General features: G+C 33.4%; 2 protein-coding genes across 3 annotated transcripts; one reads left to right on the top strand and one right to left on the bottom strand.

Moving 5' to 3' along the window:
* Positions 1–225: 225 nt before the first annotated feature.
* LOC111421864 (adhesion G-protein coupled receptor G2-like) lies at positions 226–2900 on the top strand. The gene is made up of 2 exons (XM_023055061.2): positions 226–329; positions 393–2900. Exons 1-2 carry the CDS (start codon positions 267–269, stop codon positions 2850–2852), a joined length of 2523 nt encoding a protein of 840 aa, XP_022910829.2. The 5' UTR covers positions 226–266; the 3' UTR covers positions 2853–2900.
* Positions 2901–11443: 8543 nt separating this feature from the next.
* Positions 11444–25728, bottom strand: LOC111421872 (ATP-dependent RNA helicase p62-like). Of its 2 annotated transcripts, XM_023055069.2 has the most exons (7): positions 25662–25728; positions 25451–25542; positions 24277–25392; positions 23974–24212; positions 18180–18358; positions 11816–12011; positions 11444–11760 (listed from the first exon to the last, which is right to left on the bottom strand). In XM_023055069.2, coding segments are annotated over exons 2-7 (1755 nt in total). In that variant the 5' UTR covers positions 25453–25542; positions 25662–25728; the 3' UTR covers positions 11444–11737. The 2 variants fall into 2 exon arrangements, with proteins under 2 accessions (XP_022910837.1, XP_022910836.1); XM_023055068.2 differs by lacking the exon at positions 25662–25728 and having other exon boundaries at positions 25451–25627.
* Between the last annotated feature and the right edge of the window lie 217 nt (positions 25729–25945).

Here is a 25945-nt window from a genome sequence, read left to right as displayed (position 1 = left end):
CGGTTCTTATGTGAATCACCCTGTTTTTATGTGCTCTTTCGATTCTTTGTAGTCAGTCACGTCAAATGGTCTTATATTAAAATAAAATATTTTTCAAACTTTCCTATTTTTATCTACATGATAATAAAACGATATTTATCATTTTACAAGAAGACCACAACGGATACGAAATGCGGTTTACTTTTAACATATTTAATTTATATTTGATTAAAAACGACAAATTAAAACAGTTTACACCCAAACATTTCAACGATACATGTAAAAAAATGTGTAATAAAATTGTGATTAAGATCTTTTTAACAGTTTTAATATTTGTATTTTCACATAAGGTAATTTTTTTAAATCAATGTTTTATAATTTAATATAACACTACGGATACATCGAAATTGCAGAATTTTGGAGCTTGTATCCTCGAATTTGAAGATTTTTCATTCAAATGTCCGAAAGGTTTTAGAACGTTCGAAGATGAAGACATATGTGCGACCTATCCAAGCACTCCTTGTCCTGATTTATTACTTCTCTCGAAAGATTATAAAATTATTCCAAAAAGTAATACTATTAATGATGATGAACCGTATCTAGACTTTTTTGATAATAATTGTAAATATTCTATAGAAGATATAACTGAAACAAACAAACAAAATATTACGGTGAAATTAGAATTGGTTTTTAAAAACTTAAAGAAACCGTATAAGTTATGGTTATATGCTTCATTTGATAAACCCGTTAAAAAAACCGAGAAAAAAATTGATTGCTGGTCAAAACGTTCTGGCGCAACAATTCTAGTTAATTTGACTGAAATTGCTATTAATGAAAAAAGAAGACGAAAATTTGTTATTAAATTAGATGGTGATTTAAAATATTATTTTTGCCGTTTTATAGACGCCGGAGAAATTAAACCAGCTTTTAGTAATAAAGTTATCGCAAGTATGAATGCGACAAACATTTTTCGAATATTAATAGACGAAGATTATTCTGCATGTGCCTCAACGGTTATCGACAACAACAATTTGTATTATAATCCCACCGTTTATTTCACATCAATAGATAATGTAGATATGAGAAAAGGAGAAGATATAGCTCGTAGAAGATATACAAGTAAAAGTTGTAAATATCACCAAGTAAATAGCACAACATTTTGTCCCGACGACCGTAATTTATTATATTATTTCCCCCAAACTATGATTGGATCAACAACAATCTCTTCACCAGTTTGTTTCGATGAAAACGCAATTCCTTTTAATAGGCGATGTATAGGAGATGGTTTATCAATTCCTTATTGGGAGGAAACCTTTCCTTGCAATCACGGTGTTAAATCGCAGATTACTCGCTTTTTAGAAAACGTAAATTTAACTGGAATAACAGAATATGATTTAGCAAATATAACTCGATCTTTAAGCGACGTTTCCAAAATTAAAAGTGTCGACTTAAGTTTGATTTCAAATATTTTACAGAAAACTTCAATATCAAATTTTAAAGAAATTTTTGAAATTGCTGATAAAATTTTTAAAACTGATGTTAAAGCATTTAATGTATCAACAAGTTCTAAAAATAAATTTTTGGAAAGCGTTGAATTATTCGTTGAGAATTTGGGGAAAAATACAAAGAATATAACGGTTATTTATCCAAGTATCGCATTTTTTATTCAACAACCGTTTTTAGAAGCTGAGGAATTCGAAGCGCCTTTGAATAACGTTGCAATAAAATTACCAAGTACATTTCTAAATTCATTAAATTTATCTGCTTCCGAAAAAAACGATTTTGCTCTTTCAGTAATTTCGTATAAAAATAGCGATTTTTTTCCTGCACATCAAAATAAAAGTATTACCGACGTTGTTGATGTTGTTATTAACATACCCATTGAGACATTTAAAGAACCTTTAAGTATATTTATAAAACCAAAAATTAAATCAACTAATGTTAGTTGTGTTTTTTGGAATATTCATAAAGAAAGTTGGGATGACTTTGGAATTGAAACATCTTCACCACTCGATGATGGCAGCGTCGAATGTAAAACTAATCACCTAACAAGATTTAGTTTATTAATCGTCTCCCACGATATCATTGATGAGCACAAAATTCCTTTTTTCTTTATGGCTTTTTGGACTTTAGAATCGATCGTTTCTTTCGTAGGAGTTTGCACGATTTTAATCATGGCTTGTATTATGCCGAAAGTATGGCGAGTAAAAAGAAGAAAAACAATTCATTTATCGATATCAATTGCGTTGGAAATTTTAGTTTTATGGATAGCCGAATTCTTTCCAGGATTAACCCAAGGAGTTCCTTGTATTATTTTAGGAGTTACCATTCATTACATTGTACTCGTTAAAAATATCCTGATGTATTTAATCGCTAAAGTTGAATATGACAAATTTATGTCGGCTTTAGAAAATTCAACGAAACGAAATCCGTGTTTTTCTTACTCCGATATATTTACAGTTTGGATAATACCCGCTGGAGTTATTGCAATCGCTATTGTTTCATCGAAGGAATTATACGAAGTTGAAGCAAACATGTGTACTCCAAAAGGTGCTTTATTCATATACTTTGAATTAGCACCTGTTACAATTTTAATGTTAATTAATATGTCCATTTACGTTATCATTGTTATTAAATTAGCGTTTATTGAATCGAAGAACGATTTACACAGTAAAAGACAACTTCTTCAAGCGATTTTATTATGGTTTATGTTTGGAATTTGTTGGATATTCGGAGTTCTTTGTAACATGTTAAAATCTGGTGATTTTCGTACCGTTTTTTATTACATCCACGGATTTATTGCTCCGTTACAAGGAATTGTAATATATATTTTTAGCGTATTATTAGTTACAAAACGTAATAAATGTATCTAATAAAAAAAAATGTACTAAAATAAATATAAAGCCAATTTATTATCAATGCAAAAATTTGTATTCTTTATTACACATAAATAAATATTTTCTATTTATTTATTAGTCTTTCGCAAAGCGGGCGATAATACCCCTTGTGGGCATTACAGATCTGGCCCAGGGTCTATTATCCCCACTCGAGGGATGAATATAAAGAGTCAGCGTTCCTATATAATTGCCCCTAACTCAGTTCAGAAAAACAATTACCATCCAACTAGCCGTAACAGTGTTCCCGCAAAATCAAATATCAAATTCTAAATCCACACCGAGATCGTTACCAAATCAATTATCCAAATACGAATAATTAAGTTCAACGAATTATTAAGTTTTGTAAAATAATTGTTGAGTTCAATAAAACACGTGCTTTCCTTTGCTACGTTCTTTATTAACTGATCCTAACTTGATGCAACACATATGTAATACAATGTTCTATACGGTAACGCCATCCAGTGGTCTAACTTAACAATACATTACAACTTCCCTTTTTTTTATTTTTTTTTATTTTTTTTTACAATGCTTACATCTAAATACTTCTTAAGTTATTAAACAAACTAATTTATGAATACATGTATTGGTATTTATTTTTTACAATACGGCCTGATCTCGTTTTGTAAGCGTTCATGTCGGTCAGTATTTCTTTCTCATGTTTTGTTGTGTTTGTGCTGTCCCGTACTGCCTTTTCATCTCTTTTGGTGTGTTCATTCTTCATGTTTTCGTCTCTTTCTTGATTTTTCCTTTCATCAGTTTCGTCAATTGGAAACGTTTGGTTTTTTCTTATGAATTTCTCATTCCTTCGGTACTGCTTATCTTCATTATCAATAACTATGTACGATCTTGGTTCTGTCAAATGTTTGCTTATTTTCCCTTCCTGCCAGCTTCCTTCCAAACGTTTCTTAAAATAAATTCTTTCATCTTCGTTGAACCTGTCCTCCGTCTTTTTTGAGTTTTTGTCATAGTTCTGTTTATATAGTTTTTTACTTTTTACAATTTCCTTTCGGTCGTAATTTAAGGTTATTTTCGGCTTTAATGTTTTTACGGTAGTGGGTATGTTGGTTCTTAAATTCCTACTATATAACATTTCAGCTGGAGAGCTTATTTTTCCTCGTTTCGTATTTCGCATGTTCAGTAACGCTAAGTACACGTCTGAGTTGTCTTCCTTGCATTTTTTTAATAAGTTCTTAACTCGTTTTACGGCTGACTCGGCCATTCCATTCGACTGTGCATAATGGGGACTTGATATTGTATGGGTAAAGTCCCACTCCATGGCAAAATTTTTAAATTCTTTACTGTTGTAGTATAAGGCACCATCAGTAAAGACTTTTGTTGGTATTCCATGTCTTGCGAAGACTGCCTTAGACTTTTTTATTATTGTTTTACTGGTTAGATCTTTTAACCTTTCCACTTCAATAAAATTTGACAGATAGTCTACCACGACCATGTACTGTGTTTGATCACACTCAAAAACGTCCATGCCTACTTCCTGCCATGGCAGAACCGGTATTTCTCTCAAAATCAGTTGTTTTTTCTGTTTGTTTGCTTGAAATTTATTACATCCCTTACATTCATTAACGAATCTCTCTATATCCCGATTTATTCCAATCCAATACATAGATCCTTCTGCTCTACTTTTATTTCTTACTACGCCTGGGTGACCCGTGTGTAGCTTTTCTAGCATAATCTTTTTTAGAACTTCAGGTATAAATATTCGATTGTTTATCAAGATTATATTATCACTTATCGTCAGCTCATGTCGTAAATGATGGTACTTCTTAACATCATCTGGAACATCTCGGTAATACTTTGGCCATCCTTTTCTGATTATTTGTCTCAACTTAGTCAATGATTCGTCTTTAGCAGATTCGTCCTTAATCATTCTCCATATATTATCTCCTATCGGCATTGCTTTTGTTACAAAATCTACCTGGATTTCCATCTCATTGGTATTATTGTCTTTCTCGACTGGATTTTCCGTATCTCTCGACAGGGTATCCGCTATATACATATGCTTTCCTTGCTTGTAAACTAATTCATATGTATATTCTTGCAATTTAAACATCATTAATTTTATTCGTGGTGTTAATTTATCTAATGGCTTTTTGGAAATTGGGATCAACGGTTTATGGTCGGTTTCTATTACGATGTTTTTTCCATACACATACTGTCTAAATTTTTCGCATCCAAATACTACCGCCAATAATTCCTTCTCTATTTGCGCGTAACCCTGCTGTGTGGTAGTCAGTGCTTTTGAAGCAAACGCCACTGGCCTTTGATTTTGCATTAAGGCTGCTCCTAATCCCTTTGAACTGGCATCTACTGTAAGTGTTATTTCCTCGTTTTCATTAAAATATCTCAGCTCCGGTGATCTAATTATTGCTTTCTTTAAATCTTGCAAATCCTTTTCAAGGTGGTGATTCCATACAAACTCTACGTCTTTTTTCAGCAGTTCCCTCATACTCTGTGTGTAGTTCGAAAAGTTTGGTATGTATTTGCTCACATAGTTGAAAAACCCCAATATGCGTTGCAAGGATTTTTTATCGTGTGGTGTTTTCAATTGTTCTACTCCTTTCATTTTTTCTTCGTCTATTTTCATGCCATATTCCCCAAATTTATGACCCAAAAACGTCACTTCCTTCATATTGAAGCTACATTTTTGTCTATTAAATTTAATTTTCTTCTCTCTCGCTTTCTCTAATACTTTTATCGTTCTCTTTTCCAATGTTTCGCTATCTTCTGCGTATATTAAAATATCGTCTTGGAAGGTAACGACACCTTTAATCTTTTCAAATGATTGAGATATTATTCTGTGGAAAATTTCTCCTGAACAGTTCAATCCAAATGGCATTCTTAAAAATCGGTATCTTCCGAATGGTGTTTGGAATGTACACAACTTTGAACTTTCAGTATCCAGTGGTACCATCCAATACCCGGAATTGGCGTCTAGTTTGGTGAAATATTTTGCTCCATTCAATTTTGCTGCCATTTCTTCTAATGTTGGAAGTGGATAATGGCTCCTCTTTATTGCTCTATTAAGCTGTTGTGGGTCAAGACATAATCTTAAATTCCCGTTATTCTTTTTTACTATTACTATGTTGCTAACCCATTCAGTCGGTTCTTCTATTGGTTTGATAATTTCCAATTTCACCATTCTATCCAACTCTTTCTTTAAATCATCTCTAATACTAAACGGTATTCTTCTAAATGGTGCTATTTTTGCTTTAACATCTTTATCTAATACTAGTTTAACTTTTGTGTCTATACAGCCTATCTTATTGTCTAATAAATCAGCATATTTTTCAAAACCTCTATTTAACTGATTAACTTTTCTTAAAATGTCTAATTTTATGCATGTGTTTAAACCTAATACATTGTTATACGTTTTCTGTGTGATATAGAATTTTATTTTATAACTATTCTCTTTTAACAAACACTTTATTTTAGCGTAACCTGCCATTGAAATTTGTTCCTTTGTATACGTACTGATATAATCATTAGTTTTTATAATATCATTTTTATTTAACCCTAATTTTACATAATCATCTAACGACATTAAGTTGCAATCCGCGCCTGAGTCTATTTTAAAACTTAAAAATTTACCGTTAATTTTTAACATTTCAAACCAAGAATTTACACTGTTTACGTTTTTTACTACAGTCTCAATAGTGTGGTCTGAGTCGGAACTTTGATTCTCACAAAGGTACTTATCTTTTTCTATTTCTCTTACTCCTTTGAATCCACGTTTGCCGCTCGTGCCGCCGCCTTTCTTCTGACCGCTGGTCGCCGTCTCTGTCCCTTGGTATCGCCGCGTTGTCTCCGCCTTTTCTCGATTGCTGCCGCTTGTTGCTCTGCATGCCCTTGAAAAATGATTTGCACCGTTGCACTTGTAACACTGCTTCCCATATGCTGGACATTTCTTATATTCATGTTCGGTTAAACATTTTTTATAACTCCAACCTCGACTAGTATTTTCATTCTTCTTTACCACTTCGATTTCATGTCTCGCATCCAACGCCTCGGCTTGCTTTCCGGAAATTTCCCTGACTTGCGCCATCTCTAAAGCCTTCTCAATAGTTAAATCTTGGGTGCGAAGTAATTGTTCTTTTAGTTGTTGACTTTTTATGCCCCCAATAAATATATCCTTCACCAGCTCTTTCTTCAGGGTACCGAACTTACAGTTATCACTCAAATTTCTGAGCACTGTCACATATTGTTCGTAAGTTTCATCTTCTTTTTGTTTTCTATTAAAAAACATATAACGTTCGTACGTAACGTTCGCTTTCGGTACGAAATGCTTTTCAAACTTTTCCATGATTGTATCTAATGTTTTTTCGTCTTCTTTTATATTAAATGACTTGAATATCTCTTGTCCTTCATCGCCCATAGCGTATAACAACATTGCTATCTTTTTCTTTTCTTTTATGTTCTCTTCGCAGAACGCGTCTATATATAATTTGTATTTACCTTTAAATTTTTCCCAGTTTTGGCTTACGTTTCCCGTGAAACTCATTTTCTCTAACCTTGCTTCCTCCATTTTTCACTTTTTCTTATTCAGCACTTTTATACCGCTGTCACCATGTTGAGTTCAATAAAACACGTGCTTTCCTTTGCTACGTTCTTTATTAACTGGTCCTAACTTGATGCAACACATATGTAATACAATGTTCTATACGGTAACGCCATCCAGTGGTCTAACTTAACAATACATTACAATAATAAAGAACATAGTGCGACGTCCTTTCCTGGTTCGGTCCTAGGAAAGGGGTCTTGGTGCCTCTTTTTTATGTTCGGAATGTTATCGGTCTCGGGCGCCACCTTATGTTTAGAGAGTTAAGGAACTCTTTCGCCTCCAAGTAGCTTTTGGGGGTTACAGTCGGAGATTCAGGGTGTTTGAGAGAGGGTTAAAAAAAAAATAAAAAGAAAACATGCGGTTCATAAATTAAGAAATAAAATCAAAGTTTATTAATAATTAAAAAAAAAAATCAACATAGGAGTTTACGGAGGAAGGTAAAAAAAAATCTTTATTTAAATATATAATCGGTAAATGTCTGGCCTAGTGCAATCTTGTGGGACTCGTACTTCGGACGTAATTGAAATAATTATTCATAAGGGAAAAATTGGTGTGGATGAAGTGCTACGGAAAACTCGCGATAGCACCAGGTCGGGAAGATGTTGCGGAAAACTCGCAGCAACACCAGGTCGGGAGAGTGTTGCGGAAAACTCGCAGCAACACGAGGTCGGGAAAAGTATTGCGGAAAACTCGCAGCAATACCAGGTCGGGAGAGTGTTGCGGAAAACTCGCAGCAACACCTGGTCGGGGAAAGTATTGCGGAAAACTCGCAGCAATACTAGGTCGGGAGAGTGTTGCGGAAAATTCGCAGCAACACCAGGTCGGGGAAAGTATTGCGGAAAACTCGCAGCAATACCAGGTCGGGAGAGTGTTGCGGAAAACTCGCAGCAACACCCGGTCGGGAGATTGGATGAAAATTTATTTCACAAAATAAAATCAAAGTCCCACAATTGCAAGACCGAAAACAAACTTACGATGAAACTCGGTTATTTCCAAAACTCGGAGATTTTTCGGTGAAGTCTGGCGAACTTCTTGAAGACGGTTGATGACGGCTGAAGACTCTTGAAGAACGGTCGAAGACTGATCGAGACAGTTGAAGACTGATTCTGACAGTTGAAGACTGATCCAAAATGAAATTTCAACCCGAAAGTTTCTAGTGTTAGTTGATGAACGGTAGAGCTAGAAGGTTTTAAGTTTGATTTGTCTGGTCTCCATGCATACATTGGGTTTTTTGTGTGTCTGCTTCACATTTCATATAGATTAAAAATTAGAACTTGGAAGGTGACTGGTTCATACGTACTTTTATTAAATTATCATCAGAGATTTCATTAAACAGTGGGTACAATATTAATTGCAATGAATTTGATAAATACTGTTTCAAAACTGCCGAAAAGTACGTCCATTTTATGGTTAGTACTATATGCCAACCAGCGTTCATAAAATTTTGATACATGAATCTGCAGTCATTAAAGAACCTCTACTACCTATTGGAGAGTTGTCGGAAGAAGCACGAGAAGCTAATAACAAAAAAATCTGAAAATTTAGAGAGATCCAGGAAATGTAGTAGACTGGATACGAATGAAGATCTATTTAAAAGACTGCTACTCAGCTCAGATCCATTTATAAGTAATTTTAATGTAGAAGACCAGGAAGAAGAAAAAGATCGCGAAGAAGAAGATGAATATGACAAAGAACAAGAATCAGAACAAGAGCTATATAAGGCAGGATGCAACGAAGAATGGTCTGAAACAGAACAAGAATAAACACGCATTGTTAAGCAACGTAGATAATTTATAGAGAATTAAATTCTCTTTCTGATAGGCTAAAAAAGCATGGTGCGTTCCATTTAAAATTTTCTACTTTCTCGCCATTGAAAATGGAGAAACAATAATTCAATTTTTGACCACCTGTATAAGATACTCCGATACAACAAATGACAATCTATTTGACAGCATCTGAAGAATAATCGTACCAATTTAGACCTTTTTTGAATGAACATTGGCTGAGATATGGGGTTTTAAACAGCATGGTCAAATTTTCCAAAAAAAGTTTAGAACCAAAATAACTCGAAAACGAAAAACGCTAGGTACCAATAACTTTTATCGAAGTTAACCTATTTTTTTACGTACAATTAAATGGTGTAATAAAAACTTTAGCATTCTATTTAAAATAACGAAGTTATGGTCTACTTCCGGTTGACCGGAAGTGGCAGCCATCTTGAAAATATTTTAGATTGAAAGTTCCGAATGAAAAACCCACGCTACCAAAATTTCAAAATTGTACGAATAGTGGAACCTGAAAAAGTTCTAACGAACCAGATATGTGAGACACTCTGTAGTTAAAGATTTATTTATAGAAACCTTACATCGAAGTAAACTATATAACCAATTTAGTTTAAACAATTTTGTATTTAGCTATCCTTCACGATTTAATAGCGTTGTATAAAATTTTGTATTTATCCAATTCTAAGGACTTAAATTATATGAAAAAAATAGACTGTGGCCTCAAATAAATTAGTACTTCCGGTTGACATATTTGATCCAAAAGTTCACAAAGTCTTTAGCATATAGCCACATACCAAGTTTCAAAAAGTTATCTCAACCCAAACTGCGTTAAAATATTTTTGTTCGGGTTTTTTCGAATTTAGACCACTGTGCGACGTCTCCACACTCATTCTCGACAGCCGAGGTCTTTTAGCAGGTCTTCTTGCAGTCAGATCACTTTTATCAAGTCTTTGATGAATAGTTCTTTCACTTACGTCAACCGCACGCACCATTTGAAGACGATGCCGAGTTTCTACAGCTGACGTTCTACGATTCCTCAGAGTGTTTAGAACAATAAATCGGTCATCAACTGCTGTTGTCACTCGTCTTCTACCGAAACCTTGCCGCCTAGTGAAATTTCCTGTTTCCACATATTGGTTCCAGGCATCTTGAACTGTTGTTCGGGGTATACCCAACGTATGGGCAACGTATTGCTGACTTTTGCCATCCTCAATTAAAGTAACAATACGCGCAACATCAGTTACTGACAACGGGATTGCTATTATGTTAAAAGACTGTAAAAATCTTTAACAACTGTCAATTTACTATTCAAAACAAATGACATACGCTACCTAGCGCGCCACCTTACATTTTTTATGCTTGTTTGTCTTGTTTTTACAGGCGTTCGCTTTAAAACACTGCATCTTCGTTAGTAATAGAGATAATAGAGTGAATAAAAAAACAAGATGTTCAGAAAAGATTGGGCTACCGTTTGATTCCAGTTAACCATTCGATCAAAAAAACAATCATCAAAATCCAATGCGCGGTTCGCGAGAAAGCCAGCTTTGAAGTATTGGCTAATTTATAGTGGCGGTTTTTTATATTTAACTAAATTAAAGTGCATTTTTGATTTTATCTTTCGAACGTCTTTTCAAGAAAATTGTATTCTATTTATTAAAAATAATAAATTCTTTATTTACCGTTCTCTGCTTTTATTTAAAGATAACAACCACCACATCCTCGTACGTCTTTTACATCTATTTTTTTCAAGTAATGCCTTGTAGGACAAAACAACCACAGCAGCGTGTTGGCAATAGCAACATCATTATCCTATTCTGTACGTCTGAAGACGTATGGCTAAACCCAATAGTCTTGTGTAAGAACCCACAAAATCTCTGAGGCGTTACAGGAGGAAAATATGAAATGCATTTCAAGATTCAAACAGCAAATTGGTTGAGGCATATATATAGGATGAAGCGGAAATCACAAGTAAGAGTAATAACTGAATGGGGAACCGGGTAAAAGAAAAGAAAAAGGAAGACCTAAAATGACATGACAAGGTGAAGCGGAATTTCTAATATAAAAATAAACTCACAATTCATTATCAATACAAAAGTTTTTATTCTTTATTAATTTTTTTAATTAAGATACAACAACCACATAATCGCGAAGGTATCGTTGTACAACAATAAATTAAATCAAATTATGAGAAAAAAAAAATAAAACGCCTCCTGGCACTTTTCTTTATCCTAATCACAGTTCCGACATAAATAAAGAAATATTTTCTATTTTTTTTTGCGATTCTAATGAAACTACTATCAAATAAAAAACACCTGATATCTCAGGGCATATACTTCTTAAACTAAAAAAGGTCAACAAACCGAACGAACCCCATCATTATGTTGGAGACTACGGAATGACCTTGAAGAGAGAGAAGAATACTGTATCTATCGGTCTCCAAACGAACAATTTACTAAGCGTACGTGAAAAACAAGATGAAACTCTTTTATTACTTCTTTAATCTAAAAATCTCTGTTGTTGTACGCTGAAAATATAAAACATCATTATTTTGATTCAAAACTTTTTATATATATCCTTACAATTGCCATTTGAATATCCATTTGAAGATCTGTAAGCCGGTTTTCCAGCACCGAATCTATTTTGTCTTGGACCTGAATTTTCTCTACCGCGGAAACCGCCTCCATAACCTCCTCCGTTTCCGCCACCACCCCATCTACTTTTACCACTGAAGTTACCACATCTACTCGCCATTTCGGATAATTTCGGGTTTATAACCTAATTTAAAAGAAAGTATTAGAAATTTTACGTAAAATTTATTTTTTTTTTTTTCCTAACTATAATAACTTAAATATGCATTATTTGGTATTTTTCATCATTATTGAATAACATTATTTGAATTACTTAGTAAATATTGAATAAATTCATGCTGAATTATATCCATTAGTTAGTATAGTAGACGCCACGAGAGCTGGCAGTAAATCATCATTTTCCGCTCTTACAAATGCCATACGTAGTTCACAAACCGCTAGAGAGTAATGTGTGTTAGAAAGAGATAGCATTAGTTTAATATGTCTGCTGTACAATTCAAATGGCCACGTCGAAAAAGTACGTCTGTTCTTCTAAGGGATGTAACTCTATAATTATAACCTCAAATCGAAACATCTGGTGAGCGTTGTCATGAATCTGTCAGTGTTTTCACAAGCCGAAAATGTTTTCTTTGAAAGGAAAATCATTAAATAATATCTTTGACAATGTTTGACATATAACCTCCATTACTAACATAACCTACATTAAATGTATGTGGTGAAATAATCTAAGCCGTACGTCCATATCTTGATTCATACCATTTTTAAGCGATCTGTCACTGCCAGCTCTCGTGGTTTTTACTATACTATTTGTATTTCTTGCCGTTATAGGGTGGGAGAACATGCTGGCGAATCGGACCGTTTTCTCGACCAAGCGAATATCGTGAGCACGTACTCCAGTAAATTATATGTATCTCGATATCAGAAAGTCAGACAGACATGTTGGATGTACCGACCTGAACTTAGCTATAGTTTCAAGTCTCTACTGTACCTACAATTATAACCTCACAATTCTCATAAATATATTGTTGTTATTATGATATATATTAACAATGAAGTTCAAGTAAAGTTTATTATTAAGGAATGTTCAGTTCTTTTAAAATAAACTAACTATTATTTATAAACAAAAGGTTAACGTGATCAATCAGAATTGTTTTAAATATTCTTCTTCTTAGTTTATGTTAATTGTAAGGGTTATTATTAATAGTTATTTATGTACCAGTCGGCAAAGTGATGCTTTATCGAATGAGTCTGACGATGAGTTTACGACTCGAGCGAGCGAAGCGAGCGAGGCGAGTAACAGGCGAGTTCCATAAAGACACTTTGCTGATGTGTTGCATACAACATTTTATCGCCAACCGCAAAATTTAACGAAATGAAGATATTCTAACTTACCAATATTATGACATGTATCAAACGATTTGTTTTGTTAATATACCTCGGTAAAGTTACACTGTGTCAAAGGTCGGTAGTATAGTGGAGAGGGAAGTGCGCTTTCATACAGAAGGTACCGGGGTTCAAATCCAGCTGTTCAACGGCATTTTTTTCAAATTGACAGCAATTAGTGGCAGGTAAAGTACTTTGTCTGCCGCATATGCGGCAGGTAAAGTACTTTTTGTAATTCGCTACGGTAATGGAAGCTATAACAGTACTCAGACGGGTGCTGCAATGAGACTCCTTACAGCATTCGATGCTGTAATGAAATTTTAGTAACATTTTATGGAACCAGTTCAAGTTGGTGACATTGGGTCATTAATTTTTCTAGTTGTCAATGCGATAATTATTGTCTATGGATGTTTAAACACGTTCTTAGCATTGAATACAAGGTCCACAATGATGAGGACATTGACTCTGAGCAATTTCTCTTATTTTGGGAGGTGTACATCAAACATTTTTTTCAGGTGAATATATTTTGTGTTTTGACAGTTTCTAATTGTCAATTCAAAATTTCTATTTTCAAGTGTTCCGGTGTTACCAACTGCTACATACCTATTTCCCTACATTGCCAAAATTTGTTTTATTTTTGTTAAAAAAAAGAATAAAAAGGCGAACTACAAAAAATAGCATAAAAAACACGTTTCATAAGACTTAAAGCACTCATTTATTAAAAAACTGGTGGCTTCGCCACTCGTTTTTCAACTTGAATTCGTACATTTCAAGCGTGTCTTGCGAATCTTGTTTTTTAATATACTATTTTGTAATTCGCTACGGTAATGGAAGCTATAACAGTACTCAAACGGGTGCTGTAATGAGACTCCTTACAGCATCCGACATTTTATGGAACCAGTTCAAGTTGGTGACATTGGGTCATTAATTTTTCTAGTTGTCAATGCGATAATTTTTGTCTATAGATGTTTAAACACGTTCTTAGCATTGAATACAAGGTCCACAATGATGAGGACATTGACTCTGAGCAATTTCTCTTATTTTGGGAGGTGTACATCAAACATTTTTTTCAGGTGAATATATTTTGTGTTTTGACAGTTTCTAATTGTCAATTCAAAATTTCTAGTTTTAAAGTGTTCCGGTGTTACCAACTGCTACATACCTATTTCCCTACATTGCCAAAATTTGCTTTATTTTTGTTAAAAAAAAAGTATAAAGACGCGAATTACAAAAAATAGCATAAAAAACACGTTTCATAAGACTTAAAGCACTCATTCATTTTAACTTGAATTCGTGCATTTCAAGCGTGTCTTACGAAACTTGTTTTTTAATATACTATTGTATGCCGCTAAATGCACAGTTTACTAAATAGTAGCAGAAAGTGTCACTTTACTGCCGCAAATGGATAGTATAAAGTACAAAACCATACTTTATGCCGGTTGGCGATAAAAATTATTAAGTTCTTTTAAAATGTTATATAATTAATAATTATTTATTAATAAAAAGTTAATGTGTTTTGTTTTGGTTATTATTTTCTGTCTTTCCAGTTTATAATAATGTAAATTCTTGCATAAGTATACAGGGTATATCTGAATGACTGCAACAAACTTATAGGGGTGATTCTTTAGTGAATTTTAAGGGTACTTTGATATATGAACCATGGGCGACTTCGGCTCCCCTAAGGAGCTACACCCCTCCAAAAATGGCAGAAAATTTTGGTTTAATTTTTTTTTCTCAAAAACCATAAACGCTAGGAAAATGAAATATCGTGAATATGTTTAACTCATAATAGGGCATGTTTTGACCCTATTTGTACTTTCAACGTACCCTTCTAAATTACTAAACGTAACCACCCCCTTTACATTTTTGCTAATATTTTTTTAATGCAGATGATAAATACATTGAAAAAATTTTACCTATAGTTCGTTTTTTTTTTTCTATAATACTTGTCAATGTAAATTTTTTAGGGTTTCTGTTGGTATTATCTAGGACCCTTATAAAATTTATGTTGTTTTCCTGATTTTTAGTAACATTTTCAGTAACTAAATAGTTGAGGTTAAAATACTAATAAATAAAATTTTAACGAAGTACAGGGTGGGCAAATTTGGGTGTTATTATAGGCTATCTCAGAAACTATAAGAGATACGAAAAAAGTAGGTGCCATGTCCCGGTCTCTTTTTTCGAGACTAATTCAATCCCGCAAACATCAAACCTCTATCTTCTTTTGTTTTTAAGTTATAGCCAAAAAGTCAAATTTTCGTGATTTCAAAAAATGCTCATATTTCGTTTATTTTTCAAATTAGAGGAATGGGGTTGACACGTTCTTAAGACACTTTTTTAAGTGGAATATACTGCCGTTGAAAAGTTTTAAATATACTTGATGATTTTTGAGATACAACACAAAGTTGTGTTTTTTTAAATACAAACTATATTTGATTATGATGTTAAAGAAAAGAGCATATTTTTAGCTTTCCAATGATGTATCGCATGTATGGTGTATTTGCAGAAAATAAGCGTTAATTTTCAATTCGAAAATAGTAAGCGCTAATGTTCAAAATTTTGATTATAGTAGGCGGGTCCGGACAGTAAATACTACCTAGTGGTTGTAATATATGGTTTTGCACGAATATGACAGAATAAAGTTGGTTTTGTACCATTATTCAGGATAAGTTGGTTTTGTACCAACGAATAAAGACTTTGAATAGTTAATTTAAATTTCTCAGCATCTTATCCGTAACTTTGTTCACCAATAAAAAATGATTAGCAAGTAAAGTTTGTTTATTAAAAATACAAGAAATGTATTAATAATTAATGAATAATTAAATATGGACAATTTCAGGAACTAAACAGTCATAAACTGTCATCTTCTTCTACTTAACTTACTGGTTGTAAGATTAGAACAGTTCGGTATCAATGAATGAAATATTCGGTAGTATTTTCCCAGTTTTCCCCAAACATAAGATGTAGAAGTTTTTTGATATCAGCAATCTTTTCTTTTGAAATTGGGTGAGATAGAGGAAAATTAAGGATCATAAACTGGGAGCGAACTTTACATTGAAACACCGTTTGAATGGGGATATGAAGACTTATGTATCATCTTCAAAGCGGACTCCAATATATTCTATATTTAAATTTATCGTTTTATTTAAAGATAATGCGGAACTTCTTAAACGGGAAACTCATTTCGCAAAATTCATGAATGAAATGACAAGTAAACTCATGTTGCTATAGTAACTAAGTAATATTTAGCGTTTTCCTCGCCTACTATAATTAAAAATTTGAATTTTAATCTTTAATATTTTAAAAATTGAAAAATAACGCTTATTTTCTGCAGAAACATCATGCGTGCGATACATCATTAGAAAGCTAAAAATGTGCTCTTTTAAGTAATATCATAATAAAGTATAGTTTGTATTTAAAAAAATACAACTTTATGTTATATCTCAAAAATTATCAGCTATGTTAAAAATTTTTCAACGGCAGTATATTCTACTCAAAGAAGTGTCTTAAGAATGTATTAATCCCATTTCCTTAATTTCAAAAATAAACGAAATATGAGCATTTTTTGAAATCACTAAAATTTGACTTTTTGGCTATAAATTAAAAACAAAAGAAGATAGAGATTTGGTCTTTACGGGATTGGATTAGTCTCGGAAAAAGAGACCGGGACATGGCACCTACTTTTTTTGTATCTCTTATAGTTTCTGAGATAGCCTATAATAACATCCAAATTTGCCCACTCTGTACATATTTGTTGTAAAAACGTGCTACAAGGTAATTAAATAGAACAAAACACCTTTTCTAGGTAAATAAATGGTAAATAAACACCCCACAACATTTTTTATGCACCTTCTTTTTGAATAACGAAAGCTGAAAGGTCAATGTGACATATTTATTTCAAAACATGATAAAACAAAACTCTCTGTTAATTTTGCCAACTTTACAACAATTTGGCAGGTATTATAGAAAGAAAATGAACTATAGGTAGATGAAAGTATCCTAAAACTTTTTTGTCTCTCTAAAATTTTTCCAAAAATGATTAATTTTTGAGAAAAAAGATAATAAAGCACGTTAAACATCGGGGTTTTCGATCAAAAGTTGGAATGAATTTTGAATGAAAAAATCTTAGTAGGCTTTGCAATCTTTATCAGAAATATTTTTGACGTTTAAATGTCAGTGTTTTTCTTACTATTATTATTGTTTTTCAAATTAGTTTTTAAATAAAGGTCTATCGCATTTACGCTCGTTCACTCGACGTTTCAAAATTTTAAATAAAACAATAATAATAGTACGAAAACCACTGACATTTAAACGTCAAAAATATTTATGACAAAGATTGCAAAGCCTACTAAAATTTTTTCATTAAAAATTCATTCCAACTTTCGATTAACAACCCTACAGCTTAAGAGTTAGTGTTTGCTTAATTATTTTTTTTCTCCGAAATTATTAATTTTTCCAAGAACATCAGAGAGACAAAAAAGTTTTAGAATAGTTTTATCTATCTAACTGAAATTTTTCCAATGTATTTATCATCTTCATAAAAAAATCTAGGCATAAATTGAACCGGGGTGGTTATGTTTAGTAGTTTAGAAGGGTAGGTTGAAAGTACAAATAGGGTCAAAACGTGCCCTATTATAAGTTAATCATATTCCACAAATTTCATTTTCCTAGCGTTTATGGTTTTTGAGAAAAAAAAATTAAACCAAAATTTTCCGCCATTTTTGAAGGGGCGTAGCTCCCCAGGGAGGCCGAAATAGCCCATGGTTCATATATTAAAGTACCCTTAAAATTCACTAAAGAATCACCCCTTGAAGTTTGTTGCAGTCATTCAGATACACCCTGTATATAAGAATTTCGAATTTCCCGCTAAGTTGGTACATCTAACATGGCGACCTTTCTAGCTTCATTTTAGGCGTGGTGGGGACAACAGCATACGCACTCTAGATTATATATAAGATATCAATGCTCGTACCTGATTAGCTTCTTTAAGTACAGCAACTAAATCCTTTGCTTGTCTGAAGTTGTTTGGTGTGAAGAAAGCATAAGAAGTTCCCGTGCTGTCAGATCGGCCCGTTCGACCTATTCGATGGATATAATCCTCGGACGAGTTTGGATAATCAAAGTTTACAACGTACTTGATTCCCTCGACATCTATTAGAAAAAATCTATTAATTTCCTTTTTTTATTAAACGAATTTAAACATCTTATATTTATATTTGGCCAAAAATCGTAGTAATATAACCAGATTTAAATAATCAATTTTTCTTAAATACTATGTATGACGTAAATTTAGTAAAAATTTAAATAAAATAGAAATAATAAATAAAATAATTAATCTAAGCACCAAAAAGATTTTTAAAATTACAAATTTTTGTCTTCTTTTTAATGCTTATTCGATTGATAAATTGAAATTAAACAATTTGAAATTAAAAAGTTAAATTAAGAAACAAAAAGAAAAACAAAAAAAAAAGAAAATTCTAAGATACTAACCAGTGCGCACTCGGAACTCACAGAATCCACAAGACGCTTGGCTTATTATAAAAATGGAGCAGCAATAGTAGCAAACATGTTGGCTGCAGCAGATTCCAATACAATAAACGTTGATGTGAATTGTCAATCCACTGCAGGACCGAACGGAAGACATCATTCAACAAATTACACCGTTTTTTTTTTGTTGTTTTATTTATTTATCTTTTTAATAATGACCCCTCATCCATTTGAGAGTACTTTGTATTTTTTTTTTTTAGTGAGTGAAGCAGCGCGGCGGAGAGAGGTCAATCATATCTTCCAGTATCGGTCTTCTACCTCGCAAACGGCAGAGGCACCGCAAGATCTCAGAATTGCATCCTTTTTGTGATAAGAACGCAACTAAGGCGTACAATTAGCAACATCATCAACATATACGTATATCTGAGAGCTAATTACGCTCATCCTGCATGTGCCTCTGAAACAAAAATGGACAACCAGACTGATTAATTTATATTATATTCCGTGTTAAAATAATAATCTTTTTTTTTTATAAACCGTTTAAACTCGCAATACATTGATGATAACATTGATGTCAGAATATGCCTCAATTTAACTTTCTAATTATTTCTTAGTTTGTGAGATTTTGATGATGTTCAAAGAATTTTAAACATCCAGTACACATAGAAGCCAACCTAAATAAACATCCTGTATAATTCAATATATCATGTAGTATACGAATTTAAATTTTTAGATAAATAATAGCATGGGATATTCGAAAATTCCTGTGCCAAATTTAGTGTGAGAATGGGTTTCATTTTCAACATAAGTTGGCACCGAAATTTCTGTAGAAGCCGTGTTTTGCTGGGTTTTATATTATACAAGGTAAATTCAGACCATCTGTATGATACTTTTTATACCTAAATGATGAGCTCTAAAAAGTTGAAATAAAATTTTCTATAAACACCACAAGTTCGTAAAATAATGTGTTATTTAGTAATGAAATTAACGATTTCAATTCTGAAAGAACCTGTTAAAAAAAGAAGCAAGGAAAGCTCGCAAGTACGACAAAGAATATCTTAAATTTGGATTCTCGTGCACTGAAGATGAAAATCTAACAAACGAAAGCATGAAACTATCCCACTTAAAGCGCCATTTTGAGACAAATCATATTCAGTACAAAGATAAACCCATATTTTGTAAAATAAACTTAAGGATTTAAATCAGTCTCGAAAAGTAATGCGGGGTTTAACAGAAGGTGACAATCAAAAAATACTAGAAGCTTCGTATCGCGTGTCGCTTTTAATTGCAAAATGTAGTGGAAACCATTGGCGAAATTTTAATGAAGTCTAGCCGTGATAACGGCAGAAGATGATAGGAGATATAGTGAAACAAACTTTTGACCGTATTCCTCTCTCAAATAATACAGTTCATCAACGAATGATTGATATGTCTAAAAATGGGAAACAGATGTTATAATCTGATATTTCACAAAGTCGTTGTTATGTATGGCAAGTCGATGAGATGAGTCCACTGATATTGCGAATTTTGCAAATCTTATGGCGTTTGTTAGATACGAAAAAAATCAAGAAATTCATGACTTATTAGTCCACACAAAAGGTGGAGAGGATATAAATGTCATATCCACACATTGTTGACTCAGGCAGGGATGTCCGCTGAGCCCAAGTCTGTTTGCACTGTATACGGCGGACCTGGAGGATAGATTGGGGAAGGGGCAAATGGGAAGGTTGGTGGTGGGAGGTAGAAAGGTGCGAGAGAGAAGCGGCGGAGATGAAAGATATGATAAAGACATTAGAAATATATTTTAGGGGGAAGGGGCTGGAAGAGAATGTGGGGAAGACAAGGATGATGAAGAACAGAAAACTGGAGATGGGAGGGAAAAGAGATCGAGGAGGTTAGGGAGTATACTTACTTGGGGTATGTGTTTAGGGAGGACAACAGGGAGGGGTCACATGTGATAGCTATGGCAAAAATGGCGAATAAGGTGATGGGACAAGTATGGGGTTGGGAGAAGAGAGTCTTTGGAAGGAATGTGGCAGCGAGCAAGATTATGTTTGAAGGTCTGGTTAGCAGTGTGATGATGTATGGGGCAGAGGTATGGGGATGGAGAGAGCAGGCAATGCTGGAGGACGTACAAGCTAGATATTGGAGATGGGTGCTTGGGGTGGCGAGAGAAACACCGGGGTATATAGTGAGGGAAGAGGTAAAGGTGGATAAGGTCAGAGTGGAGGCGGGCAGGAGAGCAGTGAAATATGAAGAAAGAATAGAAGGGAGGCCAAACTGCGGGATCTTGGGGAAGTGTTGGAAGGAAATTAGAGAAGGAAAGATCAGATATGGGAAAGGAGACAGAGACAATTATTATAGACGAGCGGGCTACTCGGTAACTGAGATAAATAGTAGACGAAGGGTGGGTAGGGAGATGTGGAGGGAGTTGAGAGATAGGGACCGAGATGTGCAGAGACAGGAAAGAAGGACACAAATAAAAGAGGGGAGGTATAATGAAAGGTACAGGGACATAATTACGGAGGGGCTGCCTAGATACTTGTTATTGGAAGGAGATGAGGAAGGGAAGAAGTTGGTGGCTAGGTTCCATTGTGGAAACGACGAGAGAGCTAACAGATACTGGATGCCCAATGAGGAGAGGTGGTGTAGGCTATGCAGGGAGAAATGGGAAACGTTGGAATATATGTTGAATGGGTGAGTTGAGGGAGGAGAAGTTGGACCGAGGGCAGATCTTAGGAGAGGGGAAACGATAGATGAGAATGGTTGTGGGGGTGAGGAGACAAAGGGATGGATGAGGGGATGATTGGGCCGAGGAGCCGAGGGTGTGGAAATGGAGGAAGAGGGTAGAGGGTGAAAATAATATATATTAGAATGTATTAAAGATAAAATTGTAAATATTAAAAAAAAAAAAAAAACACACGTTGATACATACACACAGTGGTTTTGGCAACATGTAAGATGCCCGCTGATCTACATTAAAAATAGTCCTTTGAATGACATTTTCGCAAATAAGTATGTGAAGAAATGGGAAGTAGTCATACCCAGCTTCATTTCCATACCAAAGTTCATTGGCTATCTTGAGGAAAAATTCTAAATCGATTGTTTGAACTTAGACATGAACTTCAATGTTTTCTTAATCATAAATGTGAGTTGAGAAATTGTTTACATGACTGGAAATGGCTTTGTAAACTAGCATACTTAGCAGACTTATTCTCTGTTTTAAATTGCCTCTACTTATCGTTATAAAGCAAAGAAATTTCATTGTTTCACGTTCAAAATAAAGTGAACGCTGCAATCGCAAAACTAAATTTATTGCAAAAGAGAGTTTCAAGAGTTTATAACAAGTTTTTTACTAAAACTGATGCTGATACTCTGAAATGCATAACACAGCATTTGGAGTTAGTAAGTGGGCTTGAAAAACTATCTCCCCGACTTAAACAAAAATATTAAATGGATAAAATATCAAAGATAAGAGCAATTATAGGAATTGGCTTCAGACCGATTCTTGAAAAATAAACATAACGAATGTACTTTAACATCATTCTGGTTACAAATGCAACATGTGTATCCGGTTTTAACTTCATATTTATGTGATGTCGCCTTTTCAGCATTTGTAGACATTAAGTCGAAAAAAAGGAACAAATTATTGGACGTGAAACCGCATCTCAGATTAAAATTAACAACCAGGGAACCAAATTATCTGTCATCTCAGCACAAATTGTTTGGTCCTTCTTATTGGTCCAAATAAATGTTATTTATAATATAACTTACTTATATTTTATTATAAATAATTTTATTTTTTGTTTATATTATTTTGAGTATGTATCAAAAAAAAATAAATAAATGTATTTTGATTGTTATTTGACATGGGGTATGAAAATTATAGAAGGGAGTTTGGGAAACACTGCTCTAGATTATGCATGCTGAGGTTCAAAGGAGATTTTTTAATAAAATTATAGTCTCATATCTTTCAATTTTTGCCTAGGACCCTGGTTATTGTTAATCAAGCACTGCCAGTCTCAATTTTTGATACAATAATACAACCCTGTTGACACATTTTAGAGTAAATCAACCATTCAAAGCGTTTTCTTGGTTTATTACTGCACTATGACTACAAGTTAGTTACCTAGTTTTATTTTATTAAGAAAACAACTACAACATTCTCCAAATTTAGATATTTACAATGTTACTTCATTACTTTGACTCCCAAGATTAAACTAGTTATCATCTCTAATATTATGTCATCAAGGCTAATTAAAATATGTTTTACAATCAAGATTTTTTTCATTTCAACTTTATAGTATTTTTTTTTTCACTCATCATTTTGGAGTAAAAATGTATACAGTTGGATAATTAACCTGCATGTGATTAAGTGAATCATAAAACATCACCATAAATAAAGGAGAAATAAATTATTTTCCTACAACATTAAGGTATAAAAAAGCACAATTTATAATAAAGTATCAACACTTTGAGATTGCAAACTGAAAGGGCAAAAGAATATAATAGAAGAGCACTTAAATTTTTTTTTTTTAATTTAGTTTCTACCATAAAAAAATGTATTGCTGCTGAAAACAGAAAAAGCATTAATGTAGTATGAAAGACAAATAAAACCCACTATAATAAGGTGCCCCAAAATTATGCTCACAAACTAACTTTTATCCATCAAATTACATTCATTTCAATGTTGTTAATGTCACAAGTCTATAAAAAAATATGTACATAGATATAAAAAATTAAAAACAGATTTGCACTTTAACAATGGAAATTTTTTTATTATTCTTAGTAGTTTACTTAATCTGTCCTTAATTTTAACCAATGGATCAATCAAGCAAGGAGATTCCAAATATAGATATAAAAATTTGTTAATATAATTTTGGAACATTCCATCATTAATGAAAATGATTTCAAATCAACAGTTAAACCTGATAATTAAATTTACTTCCCCAGAAATCGAAATAAAAGGCTTAAAATATTTTCTAATATAAAATTATCCCGACCCAACCAGCAAAAGAAATAAAAGAAGAACTCTCAAAGTGTTCAACAAACTAAAAACAAAATTTTCAAAACCAGTCTGGAACATCCAAAAAAAAAAGTGATTGTTTATGCTACTATGCTACCAAACAACATTTTCCCTTTAATATCCTTTCTTTTAATTTTTTTCCTTATGAATAAAAGGATAAAAGACAGAGCTTTACAAAACAAAGAATGAAATACCAAGGAGTCTATGACAAAACAAAATATTTGTTATTACTTCATATCTTCAAAAAACTTACCAAGACCTCGAGCAGCAACATCTGTTGCCACCAAGATGTGGGACTTGCCATTTCTGAACTCTCTAAGGACGTAATCGCGTTCTTGTTGACTCTTATCACCATGCATACAAACTGCTGGCCAACCATATCTTCTAATATTCCTGGTGATTGTTTCCACTTTCTTTTTTGTTTCAACAAAAATTAATGTTTTTGCCCCTGGTTCTGCATTATTGGTAATTTCTTGAAGTAAATTATTTAATCTAAACAAAAATTACAAAAACATAAATATATTAAAAAAAAAACAATTTTAAAATCATTAATTACTTTGTTTCCTTTTCGTGTTCTTGACATACATCAACAATTTGCAAAATATTATGATTTGCAGATAATTGTAATGATCCAATATTAATTTGGACGTAATCCTTAAGGAAATCAGCTGCAAGTTTTCTCACTTCTTTTGGCCAAGTTGCTGACCACATCAAAGTCTGTCTATCTGGACGAATTTGTTCGATAATCTTTCTGATTTGTGGTTCAAAACCCATGTCAAGCATTCGATCGGCTTCGTCCAACACCAAGTATGTGCAACGTTGTAAATTTGTTGTTCCTTTTTCTAAGAAATCGATTAAACGACCAGGTGTGGCAATTACAATTTCAACACCACGTTCTAAATCTCGAGCTTGTGGTCCTTTAGGCGCCCCCCCAAAAATGCATGTATTACGGACGTACGAAGAACTTCCAAATTCAGTTGCAACTTGTTGTATTTGTTGGGCTAATTCTCTGGTGGGAGCTAATACTAAGACTATGGGGCCTTCACCACGTGCTATTTGTGGTTGATGATTTATATGAACTATTGCTGGTAAGATATAGGCAAGGGTTTTCCCTGAACCGGTTTGAGCAATTCCAACCATATCTTTACCTGACATTGCTATTGGCCAACCCTGCGCTTGAATAGGTGTCGGTTGATCATATTGTTGCCTCATAATCCCATCCATAACATAATCAGGGAAATTTGCTTCTTCAAAATGTTGAATTGGGTTAGGTACATCCCCGTCAATTGTAACTTCTTTTGCTGCTCTATATTGCTCAACTTCATACGAGGATCGATTCGCAACGGCAGGATGTGGTACATAAAAATCTTTTTTAAAAGGACGTAATTTGTTCATATCCCAATTTGGTCTTCTTAACCTATTCCCGGACATCCCATTCCCATTTCCACCACCAGGTGCGTTTCCATACCTTGATCCACCATTCCCACCCATTCCCCCATTTCTAAACTTATTCCCTGCTCCATTCATGTTAGAACCATTGTTATATCCATTTGAATAACCGTTTTGGTTGTATGCGTTATTTTCATTGCGACGATAAGATGCGGCACCACCACCTCCAGCGCCTCCTCGGCCACGAAACGATCCGGTATTGCTATTATTTCTTCCAAACGACCTTTAAACATCATTTTGAGGTTACTTTTAGATTTTTTTTACGATTTTTGTATACTTACATTGCTGATATTAAATATGGCTGGCTTATTCCCGTTGGTATACTTCGACGTGACAGCGTTTCTCCAAGGAAGTGACGTGCTCTAGAAAAAATCTTCAAACCAAATGAAACACTCATGGTGCTCATTAAAAATCTTGGTGGTTTAATTTGAAAATGATATTTTTGTTACAAGGAGAAAATTAATGTTTTATTGAACGCACATGATCACTTACCTAGTTAGCGGCCAAGACGGAAAAGGCGGAAAGCGTGTCTCAGTCGATAAAATCCGGAAACTCGTAGTGATCAGTTTCGAAAAACCGCTAAATTCAAATTATTAAATTAATGAGGTTTTAATTTGACGAAGATTAAATTATTTAATTGTTCATTTATAGAAATAAAAGTTTAATTTAACGTAATTCATTTTTACAAAGAGGTGACATAACCTTTGAGAGATTCATTTTAAAATTAAGGTCATAGCCATGTCATAGCAATCGTCCGCCATTTTTACTAAAATAGG

The sequence above is a fragment of the Onthophagus taurus genome, chromosome 1 (genome assembly GCF_036711975.1).
Source record: "Onthophagus taurus isolate NC chromosome 1, IU_Otau_3.0, whole genome shotgun sequence".
In the NCBI taxonomy this organism is placed as follows: Eukaryota; Metazoa; Arthropoda; class Insecta; order Coleoptera; family Scarabaeidae; genus Onthophagus; species Onthophagus taurus.
This window is presented reverse-complemented; position numbering and strand designations above follow the sequence as displayed.

Bases quoted from the DNA above. Each gene is read 5' to 3' on its own strand.
- LOC111421872 (XM_023055068.2), bottom strand. From the start codon at position 25,575: ATGAGCACCATGAGTGTTTCATTTGGTTTGAAGATTTTTTCTAGAGCA. The intron at 25,393-25,450 runs GTAAGTATACAA...TGATGTTTAAAG, and splicing joins CCATATTTAATATCAGCAAT to GTCGTTTGGAAGAAATAATA. The intron at 11,761-11,815 runs GTAAGGATATAT...TTATATTTTCAG, and splicing joins TGGATATTCAAATGGCAATT to CGTACAACAACAGAGATTTT.
- LOC111421864 (XM_023055061.2), top strand. From the start codon at position 267: ATGTGTAATAAAATTGTGATTAAGATCTTTTTAACAGTTTTAATATTT. The intron at 330-392 runs GTAATTTTTTTA...TCGAAATTGCAG, and splicing joins TATTTGTATTTTCACATAAG to AATTTTGGAGCTTGTATCCT.